Raw genomic sequence first — 22,233 nt, forward strand, 5'->3', positions numbered from 1 at the left:
GTTACGTATTCAAATTATTTTGCCATCCTGTTTTTGTTACCTTTCGATTCTTTTGTGTGCCAATGATTAATTGGGACCCTTAGAATGGACATTTACTACGATTACTACGACATAGTGTGCCTTATGTACTGCGCAAGGTTTATTACATAAATAAGTTTCCTTTTTATTGTGTTTCTTGTAAACAAAATGTAAAATACAAAGATGATTGCCGACCTTATTAAACTATTCATTGAATATCAATCTTACATTTTGCAAATGTGCCAAAATGGAAGTCTAAGTTAGGGTCTATGCCTAATTAATTGGGGCTTCACGTGGTCACGGGAAGACAGGCAACCCCTTGAGTCAGCAGACATACGGAGTTGGCGTTGCCTTGCGATTCCCACTAGATAATTAAATAATAAGCAGGGTTAAATCCGTCCCTTTGTTTCGGCTAATGTACGGCTTCGTCACCTTCGCAGGGTCAATATGCATCTATATTTTATGATTATGATTGTCACTATTTTATGCCACTGTTTTCGCGGATATTATATTATGCTCTAAACCAGTCACAAGTGTATTATTTTTAGATTTATATTATTATAGCAAAAATGATTAATGAAGGAGGTGCAGGTATTTGTTATTTAAAACCTAGCTAAGCGTGGAAAGTAGAAAAAGGTTACATTGCTTAACTTAACGGATACAAATGATTTTTACACCTGCCTTAATGTATGAAAGTACACTGCAATCCGTGTAAGTTGGCAACAATAACCACGTCGGCACATTTCACAATTCGCACGTATGAAAACTTGAATAAGACCGGTGCAAGATAAAGGCTGGTCATGCATTCTGTTCACGTCCACTCTTTACAAATTCTCCTCTGATATGACCATTCATACAGAGGATAAGTTTTGCTCAGTCCAACTGAGGATGATAAGTCGCTACGACTTAACAATGAGACTGAGTTGATTTCGCATTCACTGTTATACTTAAGCTTAGTCAAGTTTAACTCTGATTGCCGTAACTACTAATCTCTGTACTAAATTTCGGATGCCTCGCTTCACTACGAAGTACGTCTTTGTCAAGACTTTTGTTTCGATTCGACTTTAAAATGAAACGAACTTCTGTAACACAGCAAGATTTAGTTCATCAATTACTTGAATAATAATATTATTTATGGAAACCACTTAAGAGATCACAACAAACTGTACGGATACGTCGCCAATCGTATTAGGTAAAAAGCAGAATCACGAAGCGTAGCACTGAAATATTTGATCTCATACTGTCCGAATGAAGATAAATCTCGGGATAATTGCTTTATGGAATTCTAATTCATATAGTAAACAACATAAGTGCCGAGATCGGTTGGAGGTATTTGTGAACTGGTTGCGAACCGTATGGGGGATGCAGCGAAGCATGCCGCAGTGAGTCACGCAGTTATTCAATAACGCAGCTTTGCTTGTCCGGATTTACAACACCGTGAAAGGCCAAAATTCATAGCAGAAATTCTATTTGTTGTTGGCTAAAGTTTATGTTTTCTACACAAAAAGGAATATGGAATTATTTATAACATGAGATATAATCTAGAGCTATAAGAAGGAGCCTGTTTAAATGCAATGTAATGTTTTATTTGTAGGTACGATTAATTGGTACTTATAACTTAGCTATACATGGGTTTATTGAAAATTTAAAGCGACCATAAACTTAATAATCACTTTTTCACTTCGTCAAAGCCTTCATGCAAGTACTCAGACGTGTGAGGTTAACATGTGCAATCGACATGGGTCTCGCCTCGACCCCAGAGTCGGTAATGGCGAGACGCACAAATCATGCGACATATCGCGAAACGATACTTTCCCAATAAAATAAATCTTTAAGCAAAGTATTGCTCGGCACTCTCTTTGAGAACACGCTTAACATAAAAAGCACCTTATCCTGTTTTAATGTCTATTATTATTATTAGTAAATATACACAATATTAATGAAGATATAGAACATAATTCATAAGTGGGACGACAGTTAAAATGCATACAAGATACTAATTTACGTACAAATTTTACAAGGCAATAAAATATCTAAATAAAATTTTGGCAATAAAATAAAACGCTAACCGTTTTTACGGCGCCGAAAATATAATGAAATAATCGTAACGGCCGTCGACGTCACATTGAATTGCCTAATAAATCTTCCTCGGCTCATATTGTCCACAGTCCTCTTGGCAACACTTTAATATCGAGAAATATCATCTCGATAATCGAACGCGCGCGCACTCGCCGCTCCAAATAAATCACGTCCCCGCGTTAGGCTGTCCGTTATTTTTTAGACTTTCCATTTCCAAATAAAGTCCCTGAGCAACGGGCCAGTGCTTCCTCCTTCCGGGGCGGTTTTGTATGATTTGTCGGCTGTCAACCGTTTCCCTTAATATTGTCAATATTTCAAATATTAATTGTTGTAAATCAACTAACTTTCTATCGGCTTTGATGACTGTCTCCGCAATGGAAATTCATTTTTGAATTAGCCGCGTCTATCATTACGGGTGTCGAGCGCTGACACTTAAAGTAACGATAAAAAAATTGACGTCCGGCGTCGTGCTATTGAATTATGTAGGTTCACTTATCGCGTCAATTCACGCACTAGTCGGAAAAAAGTTCCGCCCATAAAACATTAACAAGCACTCAAGAAAATTCCGTTCGTTAAGTACTGTCAGCGTGTAGTTTTTCCCACCTCGCGAGCCACTAGAAGCCGAAGGGTCGCTGTCAACGCGATTGACCAGCCGATATCTCCCAAGAGTGTCACCCTCCTCCCCTTCGAGGGACAACTGAACATCATCGCAAAGCCCTCAATTAATGACAAACAATGCCCAGGCTATCTCGTGTCCAATTTTCACTTGTCGCTTCCATTTTAAGGTGTGACAGCTGTTACGGGTCCAATTACTTTACCGAGTTCCTTTACACTGCTATAGTTGCATATCATGAATCTAAGCGTAACAACAATAAAACAATACACTTGTTATATGAACGTGCAGTCTCCTCGACGTGATGCTAAAGTGCGCGGATAAATACAAAATCAACACCACATAACACATTATATTCTTTGGCATAACGATGGAATCATGTCCGTTATTTTCATGAGGCAGATGAGAATGCTCTCTCGTTCAGCGCTCGTATCGATCCTGCCGGGAGGAGCGGGGGCAGAAATTTGGGAAAACTTTGAAAGTTTCACGTCTAATTCAGGCGCACGCACACACTCGCAGCCCGAGCTTAACCACCGCACACAAACACGACTACCGCGTAATTTATGTTCGGTACTCTACCTGCTTCAAATATTATTACGAGACTGAACCAAATGTATCGTTCATACTATAATCCCATGTCTAGTTGTCGATTGCTTTACTGCTTGCAATTGGTAAAATAAAAGCCTATGTGAAGATCAAAGCTCCGTCTTCTATTGTGAAATGAGTGCTTTGAAAGAAAACAATTAAGAAGATGAGCTGTGGGGTGACCACAGTGTGTGACGCCATGGACAATAGCACCGGGGATGGAGTGATTCCGGCAACGCGATCAAAGAACATTTTTCTGGTGCCATTTAATGATTAAAATATTCTGTCACATGTGCTTACTCGTATAATATATTGATACTACTCAACAACGTAACTGTACTTATTTTAAATTACTAGTGATAAATATATAATAATGGCCGCCACGTCCAAAATTAATTGATGTTAAAAATAAATAAATAAAATGCTTAACCCATTTTCCCCTTTAGATATCATCCGTTTCTTTTTTAATTTATCGTGGTTATAATTTTTAAACACCCTTTGTTGTCCGGTTAGTAAACAGGCTGTTTCGTAAATAAAGGAATGCCATTGAGGCATTCGCGGAAAACAAAAAATTGGGCTGCAAATTTAAAACAAAGGAGCTATGAGAGAGCAATTAACGTGATTTAACGACCATTTAATAAGACTTTGATTCATTTCATTTTTAAATGTAAATAGGAAATTTCACTTATACTGTTTAGTGTTTTCTGCTGTATCTTTACATTCATAAATTAAATAATCGTTACACAATACTTTGATTACAAAAAATTCATTCAAAAGTTGCTTCTATATCAGGGAATTCTACTATCTATATCACATGTTCACTCCTATGACAGCGAAGTCATAGCAAATTTTACGTGAGATTGCATAATAAAAGGGCGTTATATATCATTTATCTTAATTTGAACGCGCAGTCATCGCACAAATCTGTATAATTAACATTAGTACGCCATTAGTGTAATGAAAGTTCTCTTTTACCGCGACATTATTTTGGATTAAGCTTTTGAATAAAGCTTAGTATTTATAATAAGTAATCGTTTTGGAATAAGCATATTAATTAATGTTAGCTGTGTTTGTAGCAAGATTAAAAATCGCTGACCCCAAAACACTTTGATATATATTTGAAAAAGTATATACTGTCCAGTACAATGTGTAGTTTTGATAAATGTTATTTTAAACAATGACCGCAGTAAATTTGAAAAATAAGGTAGTATTTGCTCGTATTTTTAAAAGCTCGGTGGCAACAAATAAAGCTGTTAGCTGACAATCGGTAGTCGGGTCACGGCTCGCGGGATCAAGTGCACTTGTGACCGGTACACACGGGGTATAGACTCAAGATATTTCCGACAATACATCCTAGTAATATAGTTTGAAAACGAAATACGGTAAACGGGTGATACGTTTATACTTAAAAAAATAACTTTTGTATCTATGGGTTAATTAAGTGGTTTCATTTTACCGCAGCAAACCTTTTTATGGCTACCCCGCCAGGATACTAATGTATATTACAAAATCTTCCGGAAATAATATCTCTTTTTTAAAAATATAAAGAGATATGTTTGCTTAGATAAAAAAATAACCGGCACCTATATTCGGATTCGTACACCGTGTGCATCCTGCGACACCTCAGAAGAAAGACGTAGTGAAGTAATAAGAAAAGGTAAGAGTGCCCCATCGAATGATAACTCCGGGCCTTTGTCTCTGGTCCATCTTGACGAATCGAATTAAAAGGCTTATTGTGTCTACGTGACAGCCCTACGAGACGTTTTTGTTTCGAGCAAACTAAAATATTACGAGCCATTCACTAGATCCCGAGGGGAGAAATCGCTACTTGAATTTGTACTCAATTTTTAAGGGACTGTTAATTAAGAGTCGCTCCTTATTGGACTAATGCGTTAATTGTTGAAATGCAATCTCGCTTTAATCACTCAAATGTCTCGTGTTTTAATTGAAATGTCCTGATTTATGTTCGTTTTTATTAATTTCTGAGATGAGATGAGATTTTATTAATTTCTGAGATGATACGCTAAAATTACTGTTATTTTTATTAACTTTGCGTGTTTTATTTAAGTTATGTATAGAATCATTATTTTAAAAAATATGTAAAGAAGAATCCCCCGAATAAAATAATAATATTCGTTTTTTTGTTACAGGCCTCATTACGGCAACGCGTCCCATCTCCGGCCGATCAAAGTAAGTATGAACCTTATAGGGCAGGCAAAAGCAAAAAATAAAGTAATCCGCCGCTTATCCCATAAACAGCCACTTCCCTTGTACAAGGCTTAATTATTCATAACATCGCGACGTCTTATAACGTCCGTGGTCGCCAAAGACCGCGATAAAAATATAGGAAACACGCTCTTTAATGAGCACCGTACAATATTTATACAAGCAACCCTAATTGCTAGGGTGGAGAGTGGAAAAAATGGGCAATTTCACGTAATGTAATATGTATATTTAAGGAGAAGCCAGCGTTGAATTTTGTCGCGTCACTTGACTATAAACACTTCGAGACCATGGCTTTGTTGCTGTTACTTGTCCTGGACTAAGACTCGTCTGGCTATAAAAATCAAAGTAATATATTTTTTGTGAAAGTTATATATATATATTTCATATTAAAAATAAAAGATGATATAGTGATTATTTTTATGATTTTTCGCACATTTATTTAATATTATTACACGCCATAATTGAATTGTGAAGTAACTTTTATATTGCACACAGTAAGTAGGATTTTTATTTCTTCAATATGCTTAGGTGGTCGGCTCCCCTCGAGCCTCTTGACGGAAACCCTCAATCTAATGATACGCCTGCGTTAAAAAACACAAGAAAATTTAATAACGGTGCCTACAGCCTTACAGAAAACAAAGAAAATTTAATTTCACGATTTCCACATGCTCAATAACGCGGCAGTCTTTCAAATTTAGGAATAAAAAAATCTACTTTACGACTGCGTTTTGCCATTTTTTTTATTAAAGAACAGTAATGCTATTAGTTTATGGTACAATTTGAAATATTTAAGAAGGCAGAGCTAGGTCCCTAAACTAAAACCCAAAAATCCCGGTGAAAAATCTGCATATCACGTTGCGGGGACATTTAACTAGTAATTATCCGGTACAGAGCCCCGACACATTTCAAAGGTAAGCAAATTAGTTCCGCACTTAATGATCCGACAAAGAGCGTAAATCTTTTTAAAACACGGAGTGTTTCCTTTTCCCGTAGGGTAAACAGTACGTAAAAAAATATTTGCATAAGCTCACCCCGCATATATGCAAATCGGCCCATACGTGGAAAAGCGGTGAAAATTGTATCAAATTGTTACGACACGTAGGCTTTCCCGACAATTTGTCAAGCGAGCTATAATTATTTGGAGCCCCGTGCTGCGAATTAGGTGCTCGGCTCTCTTCTCATATGGTTCTTTATATGCAATGCGAGTCTTTAATAAGTAATTGTTGTGTGTTCTTTGGAAATAAATATATGGCACTATTCATTTATCTTTGTACTTTATTTCGTATCGACACAAGTCGACCTATATAAGTCATCAATAGATACTAAAATCAATACAAATTTATGTAAAAGTTTAAACAACTGTAGGATTTAAAAAAAGAACACAATTTCTTATCAAATCTTTTCCTGTGTAAATTTGAAATTTCCGTGCTGAAACATTTTCAGCGCTGGTTTCCCACGCCTCTCAATAAAAACAAAGTGCGATCGAACGGACGCTACCCGCTTGAATTAAGCCGGGCACCGCCATTCACTCCTAAAAAACGTTATTCGCCACCTGTGGCTCACGTATATCGCATGCGTTTATCTGCGGGAAATGGATGCAGTGGATCCTACATCGACATAGCTGACGGGGAATACGAAATGACCAGTCATTTTTTTATTCATCTCTTTAGTTTTGGGTATTATTATTCAGTAAAATAAGAATATAATTGTTTCTTTGCTTGCCCTACTAACTGATCCACACATCTTTATAGTTTTATGCAATAACTCGTTAATCGGAGATCACTCCTGTTCTTTAGAATCGGATGAGTTGCATTGCATACTTATTTGTGTAAAGGTTAGATGCTATGAAAAAGTAAGAAGTAAAATGTTATTTCCCATAGAAAATGCCATAAATAAAGTATGTATGTGTGTGTGTCTCAGTATTTTTGTTGTTACATAAATTTTACGGAGCTCAAAAAGTTTTCCGTCAATTCCAGTAAAATCACATCCAAGTTTTCCCCGAACGGGACGCATGAATTCAGTGAGCGAATGTGTTCGCAATTATCATTGACGCAATGCTCCTGGCCGAGCCCAGCACACTCAATTAACACGCCTATCGCATTCCGCCCAATTGCCACTACAGATATATTGGCTTCCGATGCGCTTGGCCATTCCCGTTTTATTCTGTCATTCCCGGTTTGTTAATATACACTTTAGGAAGTACAAATATAATATTACTTTTCTATATTGAATATATAGATAGCTCTTTAAATTGAGTAACCGTCATGAAAAACAAAAGAAGTTATATTTTCCCACGGTTATGAGGTCTTAATAGTGAACATGCCTCTATGAAGTCGGGTGCACAATGGCGATAAAGGTGAGCAGAAAATCCGGACAATAAAGTCGACAAAAAAGCTGAGTGAGGGCTAGTACGAGGAAATAGTTCGTGAAATTCGGAAGGGTCCTGTAGTGAGCACACTTTACGACGGTCCTCTTAGCGAACCTGGCCATTACGTCGGGTTAAAAGATCGTTCTATTCGTAATATAAAGATGCCGAGGCAAGATTTGTAGGCGGTTTATGGATGTAGAAGGGTTGTTAGATGCGGTATTATGATCATGTCGAGTGGAGTCGTACCGTATCCAGAAGTCAACATTGCGAACACGATGGAGTACTTTCGAGAGCAGTATAAGAACGTGGAAATGGTAAATCTCATTTTATGCATTATGAACTTGAGTTCTCCAGTCTGTTTTCTGTTGCGCTTCAGCTTTTGAGAGGTTAATAAATGCGGCAAAAGACACAATTATGTCCAGGGAGCCACTCCTGTTTTTGCCATTTTGTACTCTTACTTTTGTTTGTGCAAAGCGTATTTCATTTGCATAAGGCTTATTAAGCTAAGCAAAAAAGATGTTTATTCGGTTTGACTGACCATGATCATTAAAGTTTTAGTCGAACAAAGCGGTATAAATGTTTAAGCTTAAATGAACAATGCAGTTTCCTTTCATTAACCAAATATTCAAACAATATGAACACTAGCATTTACACGTTCACAAAGCTCTTGAATGCGAGCACCATTTGATATCCAGAGACGTTTGCGGCTAATTGCATGGACGGAGGGAATAAACAAGGCGTGCTGAGGTTCACAGGTGTTTGTGGAGAGCCCTCACGTAAACAGTGCTTTGCACTTCCTTTTGCACCGAGACTTCCTTTGCAAGTCGCATCTCGTATATCTATCGCATATATATATTATCTATATAAGAGGTTTAAAATTTCTAAGTCTATGTAAAATCGAGATTATTGTTAATGGTGGTGACTTTGAAAGAACGTTATAGACATTAAAGAGGGTTTTGTTTTTAATATCTAATTTAGAAAAATATATTTACTAAATAGAAAACCTTTTCAAACACGGTCAGATTTAAGGCAAGTAATGTCACTATCGCGTGTCTCGTTCCGTTCGAATCTAAAGTACCGACACTAAAAACAAATTATACATAAAGGTTTGCGGTTAGGACTCAGACGTGCCTCGGTCAATCCTTCTAACCTGTCGTGTGAACCAGCCCTTTGAGCTTGCACCTACACACCGCAAACGTTTGTAAACAGACTATTTTAGATTTCGAGATCACATTTCCAGTTTGGGACCCTCTATTTTTTATTCTGTTTTATGTTTATCTATTTAATTAGTGTAGAATATAGGTTCTCATTTCGTCAAGAAAATGGGAAACCTATTATTTGCGAAAAGAAGTAAAGGAAAAGAGTTTTTTTTAATGTATTTTTACATAGCTTTCACGAGATAAATGCAAAATCGTAAATAATAATTCAATAAGGATAGAAAAGCCTAAATTCCATACATCCAAAGCGCGGTTTTTCTGGAGATAATTATGCAATGTTGGGCGGGCGGCGCCGCGAGCGGCCTGCATATTACATGAGAGTAACTTTACGTATTTCTTTAATATTTCACCGTGGGAAATTCTTTGGTTCACATAGTTTAAATTTTTTCACTCATTTTAAGCATAAGATTTAAAAGTAAATAATAAATGTTGATGTAACAATAAAAACATGATGACTTATCTACTTTTGATGTATGATTTCCAATTATTTTAATGTTTGATTAGATTCACACATAATAAATAAATAGAAAAATCTAAACACAAATCATACTATGCGCTTGCTTTGTAGGTGAAAGCAATTGAAGTACCTACTATACATTATGTACACTGACGAGATTGCACTTGAGACTTAATTTCATTTCCTAATACGCTCCACGTATTTGCTCGCCATTCATCATGTTTGCACAGAACCACATTTTCTCTAGACGAACGATATTTTCCTTTTGTCTAGACGAAATATTTAAATAGAAACAATCGTGAGTTCAAGAGGCGATACATCCAAATTGCTCATGTAAGACGAAATTAACCCTCGGCCGCATTAAAGCAGATAAGTCGGAGCTCATTTGCGGGCCTTCCGGCAGCCGCTCGTTACATCTTGATATTCTTTACCCCTTCACCGATACGGAGCACCACACGAGCAATAAATGGCGCGGAAGAGCCCGCTATCGCACGGCCCGATATCTTCCATCCGAATTAATTTCAGAACGCGCTTCAAACGAACTTTGTTCGCGGACTTGTTATTTCTGCGCACAAGCGAGCGAGCGCGACTTCTAATCGCTGAGAGTTGCGAGATAAAATGGCGGACCTGTAATTACCATAGCGCCTTTCGAAGATATGTGGAGAATCTTAATGGTACGGTGGCTTTGTAAATAATGGGCTCTTATGGGAAAGTTGGCGAGCGCACTGTATCGTGCGTAATTTTAAGGCTGCGAACCCTCAAGTCTTCGCATTTATGTTTTAACATAGCAAAAATATTTATTACATTGAAATCTGTGTGTATAATTTATGATTCTTATAATTTTAAGCAAAAAAGCTTTCGGGACAAAAGGGTCACAGTATTATTATTAGTTACAGTTTTCTGTTAGACATAAAAAAAAACAGATGTTTGTACGAACTTGTACTACATCAACAAAATATATGTTGATACATTCAGTTGAGAGCTAAGTATAGCTTAAATCCCATCTTCATAATCACAATTCCGAGCTAGTCATAAACATTTCCGCACTAGTACTGTTCCGCCATCCAGATTCGCAAACTGCTCAGTTAATACATTTTAAAACGTCTCCGACGTTATTCAGGAAACGATACGTACCGAGCTTTAGTGCAACGAGCTTGTTCCCCACATAACAGCCACTGTAAATTAGGCACCAAAAACGGTCTCATTTTCCACCCGAGTGCTTCGGCTAATATTGTCTCGCTCTTGAAATATGCAATCTCACCTGCGGGAGCCGGCGTACTGTAATTGTTGAATATACTGCGTCGTTTAATCCACGTTACATCTTCTGGAATGTTCGAGAACGCAGCCAAGATTTGCAGGCACTCTGCGGCAAGAGACTTGGCCCCGGGCCTAGCTACGCCGGATTAACCCGACCTTCACCGTGTATTTACTCCCCAAATGCGGCGCACTTGTAACCGAATGTTAAAACTCGTTTACATTCCCGAAACCTTTTATAAAGTACCTTCCCGAAAGCGTTCTTCAACAATCCCGTTGCAAAGTTGCTACAGTAAACAGCCGTCAGCGTCGTCGTTGAAATTGCAAAAATGTAAAAGAGCTAATGTTTGCTCACCTTAAACCCCTTCCCGGCCCCACGTGCCGGCGTGACGAGCCGGATAAAAGGCTTTAATACACCCTCATCCCTTATTACGAAACTTGAAAAAGACAACAATATAGATCCAATGTGTCGCGGGCGGCAATCATACGCGCATCAAAGGTGGCGCGCCTCGCTACCCAAGTGTGGAAAGCTCTTTATGCTACCTCGTGTTGCGCTTCTATGGAAATACGGAGTCAAAGGGCAACACGTTATGAGATCTCGAACAATACAGATTGTTTCAATTCCATTTCCTTCACATTACCCACCGTTCGAGAGCTTAATAAGAACCTTTTACAAATTAACTACTTCTCTTAAAAAGCTGGTACTGAGTACCAGTGAGTGATAAAACTATACTACAAAAAGATAATCGATGAAAAGAAGCGTTTTCCATACACACTGTTCTAGAAACACATCAAGCAGTCATTACCGCCCTTCTGAAAAATCTGAAGCTGTTTTGCAAGTCTAAACTCGTTGTGTGTCACCTGACGAATCCCATTTGAAAGGCTCAGAAGTAATCCTTCGATACGCCATACAGTTAATTGTTTACGTTGAAACACAATAGAATCTTGTAAATTATTTTAAACGTGACCGATATCAGAATTTTACTAGATTAATAAGACATTATGATAAGTCAATATATAGTTTCACTAATAATACTTCACGTCTGCCATTAATATCAAAATATTGTGGAATTGGCCCAATAATATTTATTTCGTAATGATTTTTTATCTATTTTTATAAATTTAATGAACTAACTTCGAATTTGCTTCCATTGACAAATTGCAAGTGGATTTAACAGCCATTTTCGAAGGATTCCATAACGATAGGACGTGAGCACATTACTTGTAACGTCATCAAAATAATTCCACAATTTTCCACGAGTTCACAGGCTGCCACAAATTGATATTCGATCAGGGTTCACATCCAACGCCAAATTGTTTTCTTATCAATACGTTTTCGGCGTTGTATATGTCGCAATAAAGTAGTTATATCTTTTTTTTAACTTTTTAATTATTTTGAATTTGGAACATGTTATGTATTATTGTAAAAACTTATTTAGGTTTTGCGCCATTTTACATATTTTTTCATGTTCATTAACAGTCTAGGATCATTTTGTGAGACCTCTCAGCAATACACTTTTTAAAAATATACCATGAACTTTCCGGTCACAAGGCACGAAAAACCAAAGCCTAACTTGAATCCAATGTTCCGGACTTTATAAGAGCTGAAGACTGGCCCGCATTGAAATTATGGTCAGTTTTAGAGGACATGGCCAGCTCTAAACGACATAACACACATTCAGTCTCCTAAAAAATCTTTGGAGCAAGCAGTGGCACAATTTCCCTTGGAAGCAGTGCGTAAATCCATAAATTCCTAACTAACAGAATAGCCTAACAGAATAAAAGCCTTTTAATTTTTTGCTGAGACTTTAATAAACATGTAGGTATACATTTTAATAATATTACATTACTTCATTAAAAAACATGAATTTTCATTTGTGACAAAACTTTGGTTGGTCATTATATTAAAGATGTATTATTACTGTGTAAATCAACATTGTTTTAACTAATTGCCATGTATTCGGTGATAATTTTCCTTTGACTTCCCTATTGTGTGTAATATAAGCTTAAATGGGTGTTAATTAGTTTAATACAAATACTTATTGACGAAAATTGCCGAAGATGCCGAACACTCATCACGCACGGTATACTTTCGTCGTAAAACAAGTCCGCAACACGCTGCCTCAAATTGCCATTCAATCAGTGTCGCGACATTGTTTCCCTATCAATCCTTATTGGGAGTACCCACACGCTCCGCGCTGATATGCCGCCATCAAAACGCGATTTGTTTATGAAAATTTATTGTATTCGCCATTACCGGATTCTTTTCCTACGGGAGCGACCCGCGGAACGAAATCACCTTATTCAATTCCATTTTTGCATACATCACACGAGGGGAACAGGTTTTGTCTAAACATGTGAAACGCGTTTGCGAGCCGAGTTCTCTTCTTATTAGTCTGGATTGTATTCCTTGATTCGCCCGCGGGGCTTCTTTCGACTGAAATTTCTTTGAACATTTCTAAGAGTGTTATGATACATAGGTAACATTTTTAATACATATAAGTTGTAAAAGTTGCATTGTCTGTATATTCAACATACAAAATTAATTTAATTTTATGTTTCAAAAGAAAAATTAATAATACTCGTACCGAGACCACTTGTCATTAGCGTTACACGTACAACGAAACGGTGACGAATCTCCCCAAAGCCAGCAATTCGAAATTCCGCTCATATCATTTATCAGCAGAATTAGCGAGTCACACATGCAAAATGTCGATTGTAAGCGCGCGATATGACACCGCTTCCCTTCTGTTTCAAGGATTTGGAAAAAGAATTGTCGCATATATCACGGTTAATAGGGTGAGGAGAGAGCACTACTTATGCCTAATGCGACAAGGAAACATGCTATGCTCGTACGCTCGAATACATTTTCAGAACTGGATTTTCAATGTAATAAATGTGAGCAAACCGAGCGAGCTACTCGCGTTAACCTCAACTTTTGCAGTTTCCGAATATTTGAATTAATAAAAGATCTCATTCAAGTATTATTATTATTCCTTACATGAAAATTTTTAAATAAAACTACTTGCGCCCAAATGTTTAATGATTAAAACGTTTAAATTATAATTTTTATATTAAAAACGAATATTGTGTGTTGGCTCAAAAATCTCAGGGTAAACGTTGCAATTACATAGCATGCAGTGTATTAATTAATTTATATCTTTGAACATTTATTCGACACATATTTGATTCTATTTTGAATACCCAAGGTGCAGTATATATAACGCTAAAAGTAAACAGTAAAAGCGTGGTTTTTTGATATAACAATAAAGTGTTGATGGTCGTAAACACGTTGGAATAATGCTCAGTAAAAGGGAATGATCCCTGTAAATATGGACAGGCAATGTCTTTGAGAGTAGGCAATGAAGATTCTCTTAACGGTACTCTGAAAACCAAGTAATTTATCTAAAATAATATAGAATTAAAATAAAATCATATCAAATAAATTTTGTAAACATGTACTAGTAACCAGTTCTACCCGGTGTTATTAATGTAATTATCTCTAAAGTTAATATTTAAATTCACATGAAAAAAAACTTGTACGGTCTGTCTAACATAAATCTTTACAACACATTCCAATCGTAAGTCTAATGCACTCAAAGTCTTTCCTCTCGTACGCAAATCAGTCGAAGATTATGCTAAATACTCGTTGGTATTATATTCTACGTAACGCATACATAACAAGGGCCTCATCACTCAGTAAAAAGCTGCTTTATTTCCAACACATGATTATGTAAAAGAATTCCCAAATTTCATCGTATGGGGTTAGCGTGGGTCGTTAAGAAGCGATTTCAACACGATTTACATACACTGGTTTAAAACAATGTCTATTGTTATTTATAGACTAAAAGTGTTTTGGCTAGACAATTGTTATTTACCTATTATAAGGTACGAGACGGGTACATAAATAGTGTCCAATCTATTTGAATAATCTATAACGACTAGTCTAATTTCAGCCATAACACAGAAACATTGTTTACGAACCTCATTAACTGTCATGTACGTATCCAAAGTCGGCAAACGAGGCCAATTTTCCAAGCCACCAAACGACTTCCTCGTCAAGTTAATACACAAAACAAATTGCCGTGGAGATCACTTCGCAACACCACAACAATTAATCAAAAAAATTGAAGGAATTATCCTTCCGAGTCATTATTATTATTTAAATCTTACGTCGCTGCAGATACAACTCAGCCATAACCCATTTCGGAGGATAAGAAAAAGGGATGGTAGTCATTAGCATATAATGACAGTAATTAAAATACACAAATAGAGCTATAAAGAAGGCCCGCCGTTGAAGGGTTGTCTTCATCATGGAGCGAGAATTTATACATGGCAAATATTTTCACTGCGGCTCAAGCAAGCCGCTTCAGAATTAAGAACGGTATTGTTTAATTTATTAATTAATGGACCCGCTGTTGCGGTGATGATGACGGAACAGCTCAGCGGTATATTAATAAGAATTGAAATTGTATTTAAAATGTGAATTATATTTCAATTAAACTGTGGCCTTTACGTCATACGTTTGCTGTAAAGTTCGGAATAGAGGGTTTACTTACAAAAGTGGGCATTCATATCCAAAATCGTAAGATCAGCTCAGCAGTACAGAGCTAAGTATGTTGACAGCTATACCTACTTATCGCCACTTTCTAACAAGACTTTCTTAAACATTTACTAATTTTATTAAAAAACAAATTATACAATTCGTTAGGTATAACAAATAAAGGTTCCACTCCAACGCTTTCTCAGACAATGGTGAAGATAATTACAAAATGTAAAGGTTTATTAACACAATCGGGCAGTCATTAACATAAAAAAATAATATTTACCAGCACTAGAGCTGAGGCCGCTTAATTTACGAATATTACGGATTAGATTCATTCTCTCAACCCTTCGTTACAAATAATTGCAGCGATGTTAAATCTTGAGAAATGGAGCAAATTTCAAGATTAAACTCATCACGTTTATATGAAAATTTTGTAATAACGACTGCAATTAACCTTTTCATCGGATTTTTTTCTCATTTATTATTATACACACGTTGTCGAAAAAGTTCGGCAAAACTGAGTTCAAATTATCTCAAATTACCCATTGATATTTTAATCCCGATTACATCAGATGATTCGAGATGTCTCTATTAGCATATAAATGGCAAGAAAGTATGGAATCAGCATTTTAATTTTTCAATATTAGGGAACGATTTACAAATTAGCGGGTAAGAAAAACGCTCTGAAGGCCTTGAGAGGGCGAAAGAGCCCAGATGTTCTATTTAAATGTAAATTTATTTCAACATGCCGACGACACCGATGAAAAACATCATTCAAAATCACAGAATTTGACAGACCTATTGCAAATATATAAGAAAAGCCACTTTAATAAAAAAAAGTAGTAATTCTATTTAAATAACTAACTTACCAAATCTATTTAATTGATCTATGCATTTTAAATTGTTTAGATTGTTGTAATTTAAATAAAATAATATAATTTTATACCAAAGTAATAGAAAAATTAACTAATTTGACAGCTGTATTTAATCAGTCTCACAGCAAACACGGGGAGGGTGACAATTGCAGGTTCCGGGTAAAAACCAAAAAGAAAGAATTCTTTCAGTTTGAAAAGGCAACAATAAAGGAATCGTGGAAAAAGGTCCGGATGTGGAAGTGACAGATTGCCGACAATGGTGAAAAGTCACACCTCTTGTTAACGGGAAGGCGAGCAGGAATTAGCTATCATTTACTTAAGCGCTTATATAACTAATTAGAGAGCCGTTGCTGACGCCAAGGGTGGCTGGCGTGGAGTTCTTTCAGAGATCTGTAATTATATTTCTTTTTCGCTCACTAAGTACTTAAAGTTGTCTCCTCTAAAAAAAATTGATATATCCATTGGTTCTAATAACAAAAATTTGAATGTACAATAATAAACCAAAATAAGCAAAAGTTAATCAAAACGCGGATGAATTAAAGCCAGTGTTTTGAATTAGATTTGTTCCGTGCAAAATCTCTCATTAAGCCGCTTTGCATTTCGAATTAATGAATCGATCATAATTGATGAAGTACCATGGCGAGGCAAGGAGTACCACAAAAGAGTATTCGGACCACCTCCGAGAAAAACAAAAACAAGATTTCTCCCTTTTTGACCGAATCGTCGAAAGCGAAATCTGGCTTTGTTCATTTGCTCGGTAAACCGATAATTTCATTAAACAACAAAGTGGGACTCGTCGGGAGCTCTGTAAACACGGCAAGAAGCCAATGTCCCCTAAGATGCGAAATTCATTTGAAGAAAAAATTTAAGTTCGAGCGCATCGCGCCAAATTAACAAACCTCAGCCCCTGCTTGTAAAAACATTTGAATCTCAAAAAGGTTTCTTTAAATGAATTAAAAACTATAGACGAGTAGAAATAATTTTATTATTAAATAATGAAACATTTGTTATAGAATAAATACGTACATGAATGTCGTTATGTTTAATAACTAAGAATATTTAAACTGCTGATTACCTAATACGTACGTAGATAATGTTAATCGACTTGCACTTGAGTCAATAATCTCTCTAATATTGCTCGAGTAACCCAAAACGCTCGGATTCCACAAGTTAAAAATATCGCAGAGTAATTCCAAGCATTCGGTCGGGCTACTCGCTTTAATTTTGGTACCGGGCAAATTAAGCCCAACCCCGATATATTGCATTTGTTCTTTTGAAGCTTCCGGTGAAGGGTTAAACCAAGAATGCTTTTTACGGAAAATTTAATTATTTGAAAATTCTCAAGGTGTGTATTTGTATAAGAATGATTATCGGTTCTGAAATTGACTTGCGTAAGTGTGGTCCATCTGAAGTAATTATAGTTGAGAAATCGTAATAAACTTGTTGAAATGTTTAAATTTTAGGTAGGATTCATTTACTGAACTGTTTCGAATAATTTGTTTACAAGTATTCAAATAACAAAATACCTTTTTTATATTATGTATCTTATATTTATGTTTTTCAGTGTTTCCAAACATCAATTAAATCGCGAATGTACGACTACAAATATTCGTTTAACCGTGGCCAATGAATTATAACCTCAGGCAGGTAATTAGACCGAAAATACCATTAAATTAATAAATAAAAAACAGAAACGGGCCCATCAAATGGCACGATGTAAGGCCCCTCTGCCGAATAAATTTATGTAAAAATTTTCATTAATATTTTTGAGGCTGGCGGTCCGTCCGCCCTTGGGAGTGAAAATCGAGTTCGTGGTCGCGATGGAAAAATGCAAACCGAAAATTATGGGGTCCCTCGACTTGTATTTGCTTATGAATACGGCAGGTAGGACCGTATTGTGTATACGTAAACATATCATACGCGAAAAATGCGAGGTATTGTTCGGGGTCGCTTTACATTATGTATTGAAATCGCTCGATTGCTTTGAATTATAAATAAACCAATTTAACAGTATTTTTATACAACCTATATAAAAATAATCTAAAAAACTACCTTTTTGCCAAATTCCTATCTCAACAGTTGAAAGTTCCAAGAACGCCCCTCAGATCTTCAGATTATAAAAGATTTGTGAGCTTCGAGTGCTGGCCGGTCTTCAGCTTAAGAGATTTAAATCGCTCGGCCGCGTGGAATGCCAGATACAAATATTGGTTGCACAAGGTTAATCATTACATATTCTTCGAAATGATTTTTTAAGCTCGTTCGATTTAAATTAATTTTATGGTAATTTAACAAACACGAGCAGTGTTGTCTTTCTTCATATAATAACACCTATACCTTATCTATTTAAGAGGACAAATAAAAAAATAATACAGAAAAGACCCTCCCTTAAACTGGGAGCTAAATCTCATGAAGTCGAGAGGCGTATATCACTCGGTAAGCAACCACAATGCAGGCAAAATCTACGCGATATCAACTCAACCTGTAAATCTTACATTTTTATATTCCTCCCTCCAGGGCTAAGTGAGTCGCACCAACCCAGATTATATCTTGACACTTGATGGATGAATGGTTATTGGTTCTTTACATTTTTATCATTTTGATACAGTTGCGTATGAAGTTCATGCGTGGTACGAGTCAGTGATGTAGGGTTCGCAATATAGCTTCAGAGCTAGTTTGATTATAACATAATAACATCCCATAACATTTATCACTACAACATGAATATATGCCTGACTTGCCAACAGTTACCAAGCCACTCATCGATCCCGACATATCTAATCTTGAGACCGCCGTGGGTGAAGTTTTACATGCAAATGAATTAATTCTTCTTCGCTCAGTCGCGGGTTCAGCTCGTTGCATTTATAATGTGAGTTCATTACCTAGGTCTCGACTGAGAGCTCACCGTAATGGCTTCGGAAGAACGTTCACTTCAATTATGAGGGATATTAAATTCGCTGATATCCATCGGTGGGGTTGAATGTACTTTCAATTACGGCGGTTTGATAGTGTCGGTTTTTGACTATTTGAAAACTTTGTCTTTGGTATAACTTAATGAGATTGTTTGTTTTTGAAGGCGTGGAAGGATGACAACGTAAGAGCATGTTACCAGTACACAGCGGCACTACACAATTTTATATCTTTGTTTAAAGATTAAATAATTCCACTGTTACGTCAACATAAAGCATTCTCGAGACGAGAATCTTAAAAATAATGAAATAGCGGAGTGCTCTCAAGGAAAATTAATTTCGTTTAACATGTTTTCCTTAAGGCATAAGCCGCATGTGCATTTTTAATTTTTATAGCCGCTGTAGATGACGTAATGAATTTTTGCTGAAGTGAGCTCTTGCTATCTTATAACGGGCGGGTTAATTGGCAAACAAGCTTATTCACAAGCTCTGGCAGGGCTCCCTGCTCGAGCTATTTATTTAATTATTCATTAAGTTATTTACTCTGTCACTAGTCCTTAATTAAAACAGAAAGCTAAAGACATCTGCAAAGAATTTAGTTTACATATTACACAGTTATACACATTATCCGCATACTGTTTACGGACCATATATTAACAACAAATTGTCTCACATGACGGCCACACAATGCGAAGAAGCTATGATAGCTTGGAGAAACTGATCGTGATCGGTAATACAAAAGGCAAAAGATCAAGTGGCCGTTCACCAACGAGATGGACCCATCAAGTGAAAGAGTGAAACTGTTAGAAATTGTGTCACGCGCTAGTCCAAAACTGTTGGAGACAGATAGCCTACTCCAGATGGTTCTTTGCTGACCACGCTGCTGAGACATGAGCTACCGACCAAACTATGTAAATAGGTCCATAATTCCTGTAAATTACAATAAATTTTACAAACGCTTAGTTTTAGTTTTACGTTTTATGAAGTCATTATTGATAAAGTTGTTGAAAAAAATGTTAATGCATTGAGAAACCGCAGCGTAACAAATGGTATAAGAAATAAATATACAATCTGCAAATTGGCACGCACATTGGCTGTCAAAATATTTCCTCGCACGGAATAAAATATCTCAGTTCCAATAAAACATAAACCCTTCCGATGTTTATCGCTGGCCGCTCGTGATTTAGCGTGACAGGGCCATTTCACGGTGTTCCTCGGCGCGATTTCCAAATTGAATTGATATGTTTCCGCTAACGCCGCGGCATTTTTCAGCCCGTATCGCGTATGATGTGCGCGCTAAAGTAACCGGAAAACTGGTACGGTTAGCAGCAAAACGCCGTATTGGTGATAGTAATGGGTGCTTCCATCATTTAACAGTTACTTTGAAGGTAAAACTTTAAACGATTTGCCACAAACAGTAAAATGAGATTCTTAAATTAAAAAAATATATTATTGACAGCTATAGTTATAACTACACCTAAAACTACCAAAAAAGGAGATTGACTCAACCATTGCCGCGTAGAATTAGAGATCGTTTACAGAGTTAATATGAAATTATTTGTGAGATATCAGCAAAAAAAATTAAATAATAATAAATGAAAAATAAATTAGAAAGATTTCAGAATCTTAAACAAATGTACCTGCTAACGGTACCAAAGACATGACGTGTGAGATAGGGGTGTAGTAAAGAGTGCAAACGATCGGCGCTTCTTAGTAGAATATTCCCTATCTCGCATATTTCTAGAGGGTATTTACTCTATACCTAATATTCGCCTACCTAAGTTCGCCTTAAAATACAAATTATTCAGCGCGAGTGTAGCTTAGTACTCTTAAAAAAATCAGTGGCGCTTCAATCTTTTTTACGTATGTTCCTCAGATGTCTGTGTCTATTTCATGATCATTTGTCAATCTAATAGCAAGTAGGTGATCAGCTTCCTGTGCCTGGCACACACCGTCGACTTTTTGGGTCAAAGGCCGGTTTCCTCACCTACGACCGTTAACGTACGACGGTTCGAACCTACGACCTCAGGGATAAGAGTCACAAGCTGAAGCCACTAGCCCAATACTACTTTGTTAGTACACATTGAATAATTCGTTAATATATTATACATTTTGTATGGTACCTTGCACAGTGGCCCCATAATGATTATTTACTGACCTTCCGTCGCTGTGAGACCAAGGACCTGAAATATTTTATCACAAAATAGCAAACGTATTTTTTATGTACCTGTATCATTATTATTTCAGTAAGACGTTCATAATGATAAGGTAATTTTTACCGTTTTCACTTTGCAAAATGTAAAACCGCAAAAGTTGCAGGTAAAAACGCACACCTGCGAACCAAGTAGTATTTTTAATAGGATCGTCCCCTCGACCGAGAGCTCTTACTAATTCCACGTCCTTCTCTCGAGACGCACTTTTTAGTCATTTGGCGCCTCTTGAAGACTATCAGATGCAAAATGGAGGCTACAACTTCTCAGAAAGGGACTCGTCGTGGGTTTTAAAAAAAAAAATTATTTGTCGAGTAAAGCTTAATAGCACCTCAAATACTACCTAGTGACCCACAACCAGGCTGAAGTTCTTTAACTATTAATACAACAATACCTGTTTTTTTGTCTATTTACACCTCCAGTGTTCCGTGTTTTATCGAATACGTTCGAATCGTTGATATGTCTAAACTTTATATATATATTGTATGTATTAATTATTAATATTTAATCCACACTTATAATGCTTCCATGACAAAATAGTACCAAATAGAGAGAAATTTAGGTACCGTTAATAGCTGGCGTTTTTCCTTAAGAACTTTAGTGAAAATAATTCGAAACGGACGATTTTATTTGTAGCTTCTAAGTCCTGTTTTCATCACAACATTATAATTGGAATCTCTAAACAAATAAAAACGCGCGAAAAATGGGCTAAGGGGGATCCAAGACGCCCCGCGATCGACCCCCGGGGACAACACTTATCATTGACATTAACTTTTTTGTTGTCCATAGCATTTGCATAACTCCTCAAACTCTATCGGGCACACGCTTCGAAGCCCCGGGGCTAAAGAAAATGGCGGCCTATACTTTGTAAGATCATTT

At 36.6% G+C, this 22,233-nt stretch overlaps 1 protein-coding gene across 1 annotated transcript in view; it reads left to right on the forward strand.

Moving 5' to 3' along the window:
- The window catches only part of LOC123711397 (myelin transcription factor 1-like protein), a 149,530-nt gene that overhangs the window by 78,628 nt on the left and 48,669 nt on the right, over positions 1-22,233 (forward strand). Inside the window, exon 3 of the mRNA XM_045663968.1 lies at positions 5,446-5,485. Coding sequence (XP_045519924.1) covers positions 5,446-5,485 — 40 coding nt within the window. The remainder of the gene's footprint in view (positions 1-5,445; positions 5,486-22,233) is intronic.

Source organism: Pieris brassicae, chromosome 6, assembly GCF_905147105.1.
Source record: "Pieris brassicae chromosome 6, ilPieBrab1.1, whole genome shotgun sequence".
NCBI classification, from domain to species: Eukaryota; Metazoa; Arthropoda; class Insecta; order Lepidoptera; family Pieridae; genus Pieris; species Pieris brassicae.